This window comes from Terrapene carolina, unplaced genomic scaffold (assembly GCF_002925995.2).
Source record: "Terrapene carolina triunguis isolate 2854851 unplaced genomic scaffold, T_m_triunguis-2.0 Scaffold50892, whole genome shotgun sequence".
In the NCBI taxonomy this organism is placed as follows: domain Eukaryota; kingdom Metazoa; phylum Chordata; order Testudines; family Emydidae; genus Terrapene; species Terrapene triunguis.
The window spans coordinates 1-3,486 of record NW_020715243.1 but is presented as its reverse complement, the minus strand read 5'-3'; the positions used below and the strand labels follow the sequence as shown (position 1 = coordinate 3,486).

Sequence of the window (3,486 nt, the reverse complement as noted above, 5' to 3'; positions counted from 1 at the left end):
TGTGTGTGTCTCAGCACTAACCTCCGGGCCTGCCCCGTCTCTGGTCTCCCCCACAGCTGCCATCGCACCCAAGGACTACGTGTTCTATGGCTTCCTGAAGCCCTGGCTGGGTGAGTGCGCTTTCTTCTGGGCTTGGATCTGTTGTGCTTAGTGTCATGGAGCCCGGACCCCAGGGGACGGCCTTGTGGGGAAAGGAGGGTGTGACATTCCCCTCTGGTGTTATCCGGACTGGTGATCTGCTAGGTCACTCCAATCCTCGACTCTGGGAGCCAGCCTTACCCTGCTCTACTGTGAGAACCCCCACTCCTGGGCTGTTCACGCACAGCCTCTGGCGTGTAACTGCTCCTTGGACTGTGCAACTGAATGACACTAGCCAGTATCTCTGGTTCCAGACACAAACCTAGGAACCTCTGTCTTGCAGTGTCCAATTATGCCTGCTGGATGCTGCAAGCTTATATAAGTTCATCAATTTAATAAAGAAATTGATATGTACCAGGCTTGTTCTCCCAAGGGGAGTCTCTGACACGCTTCAGACCAAACGCACTGCTTCAGGTAGAATAAACAAACAGATTTATTAACTACAAAGATAGATTTTAAGTGATTTATAAGTCAAAGCAAAACAAGTCGGATTTGGTCCAATGAAATAAAAGCAAAACACATTCTAAGCTGATCTTAGCACTTTTAATGCCCTTACAAACTTACATACTCTCACCACAGGCTGGCTGGTTGCCCTTTCAGCCAGGCTCTCCCCTTTGATCAGTGCTTCAGTCACTTGGTGGTGGTATCTGTAGATGGAGGTGGACGAGAGAGGAAAAGCATGGCAAACATCTCTCCCTTTTATCACGTTGTTTCTTCCCTCTTGGCTATGCTGTGTCCCCCCCCCTCGGGGTCAGATGAGCATTACCTCATCGCAGTCCCTGACTGACCAAGGGAAGGGGGGTGACTCACCAAAGTTCCCTCACCAAAGGCTTGTAAGCAAAGTAAGCTGTCATGGGATAAGAGGGAAGGTCCTTTCTGGATCAGTAACTGGCTAAAAGACAGGAAACAAAGGGTAGGAATAAATGGTCAGTTTTCAGAATGGAGAGAGGTAAATAGTGGTGTCCCCCAGGGGACCAGTGCTATTCAACATATTCATAAATGATCTGGAAAAGGGGGTAAACAGGTGACAAAATTTGCAGATGATACAAAACTGCTCAAGATAAGTCCAAAGCCGACTGCAAAGAGTTTCAAAGGGATCTCTCCAAACTGGGTGACTGGGCAACAAAATGGCAGATGAAATTCAATGCTGATAAATGCCAAGTAACGCACATTGGAAAACATAATCCCAACTATACATACAAATGGATGGGGCCTAAATTAGCTGTTACCACTCAAGAAAGAGATCTTGGCGTCATTGTGGATAGTTCTCTGAAAACATCCACTCAATGTGCAGCGGCAGTCAAAGAAGTGAACAGAATGTTGGGAACCCTTAGAAAAGGGATAGATAATAAGACAGAAAATATCATATTGTCTCTATATAAATCCATGGTACACCCACATCTTGAATCCTGCGTGCAGGTGTGGTTGCCCCATCTCAAAAAAGATATACTGGAATTGGAAAAGGTTCATAAAAGGGCAACAAAAATTACTAGGGGTTTGGAACAGCTTCCGTATGAGGAAAGATTAAAAAGACTGGGAGTTTTCAGCTTGGAAAAGAGACGACTAAGGGGGTATGGCCACTGTCGGCAGACAGGACACGGGGCTGGATGGACCATTGGGCTGACCCAGTCTGTCCATTCTTATGTCGGTGTGGAGCTGGAGCTACTCATGCCAGAGCCGTGAGCACCAGCACATGGGTGTGCACCATGCACCTCTGCACATACCACCACGCACCTGCACATACACACACGCATGCACCTGCATGTTCATGCCCACATGTGCCCCACAAACACACACACATATTTCACTCATACCCCCACCCACACTCCTTGCACGCATTGCACACACAAGCACACACTCTCGTGCCTGCCTGACATGCACCAGGGAGGTTGGTTCTCGCTGAGCACCCCAGCTGGCTATGATTCAGGGGACTACTGGGGGCCTGGGCTACGGGATCTCTGCCATGGCTGCCAGGCTCTGAACTGAGTGCCTGTCATCTCAGGGGACGGTTTGCTGCTGAGTAATGGTGCGAAATGGGTGCGGCACCGGCGCATGCTGACACCAGCCTTCCACTTCGACATCCTGAAGCCCTACATGAAGATCTTCAACCAGAGCACTGACATCATGCATGTGAGTACTCCCCCTCCCCCCACGGCACCAAATCCATGCCTGTGCCTCTGGCCCCTCCCATGGCATATACTGCCCTGGCACCCGCCAGCCTGCCCATGTACCCTCCCCCCATAGCACACACTGCCCTGGCACCCTGCCACCCCCCAGCCTGCCCAGGACCCTCCCCACACGGCACACACTGCCCTGTCACCTGCCACCCCCAGCCTGCCCGTGACCCTCCCCCCACAGCACACGCTGCACTAGTGCCCTCCTCCCATGGCATATGCTGCACCAGCACCCTGCCCTCACCCCTGCCTCCCCCACACCCTACGGAATATGCTGCACCATCACTACGCTGTGCCCCTGGCCCTGCACCTCCCCCCCCAGGGCATATACTGCACCGATACCCTGCCCACTGATCTTGCACCTGCCCCCACCGCATGCCCAGCCCTTTCACTACACCAGTCCACTAGCCTCCTCCCCTGTCTGCTTGCCTGTCTCTGACGCTGGCCCACCCGCATTGCGTGGGCACTGGGCTCTGCAGGGCTGTCCCTGCGGGTGGCTGTGCGGCTCTCACGGGCACTGTTCTCCCACAGGTCAAGTGGCGCCGGCTGGTGGCGTCAGGCTCCACCTCCCTGGACATGTTTGGACAGGTCAGCCTCATGACCCTGGACAGTCTGCAGAAATGCGTCTTCAGCTACAACAGCAACTGCCAGGAGTGAGTGACACGGGGGCAGCTCCCCCAGCAGGGGGGCAGTTCCCCCAGCTGACCCGAGGGTGGGAGCCCCCTCATGGGGAGAGGTCAGAGTGGGGAGAATGGGCTGCAGGATCCCTCCCTTCCTGGCCTGGCCCCAGTGAGCCCATCCGGATTCACGGAATGGGTCCCTGAACTGGAGATCCCAGGGTGGGGAGGGTGTTACTGCAGGCCTGGGCAGGGACTCTCCAGTGGGGTGTCTGGAGGTGTTGCGGGGCGGGGGGGTCAGCATGGCTGTGCTGTGCTTCTCTTGGGGGATGATCCTGCTGCCGCATGCATCTCGCTGCCAGGAAGCTCCTCACCTCAGTCCCGTCCCCCCAGAACCCTCCTGCCCCCAGTTTATACATGTACTGCAGGGCCCTCGTCTGCAGCTTGTATCTGTTTTACTGCACTGGTGCACGTTGACTCCCTGTCATGGGACACTGCCAGCTGGCTGCGGTTCGTGCTGGTGCAGGCTGGCCCCGGGCTGGCTGTGGGACGTGCCG

At 54.7% G+C, this 3,486-nt stretch overlaps 1 protein-coding gene across 1 annotated transcript; it reads left to right on the top strand.

Annotated features, from left to right (window-relative positions):
* Positions 1-10: 10 nt before the first annotated feature.
* LOC113405791 (cytochrome P450 4F22-like) lies at positions 11-3,473 on the top strand (the record flags this gene model as incomplete). The annotated part of the gene is made up of 3 exons (XM_026647046.2): positions 11-110; positions 2,141-2,268; positions 2,844-3,473. Coding segments are annotated over 3 exons (354 nt in total), but the record flags the coding sequence as incomplete, so codon positions are not given.
* Positions 3,474-3,486: the final 13 nt, after the last annotated feature.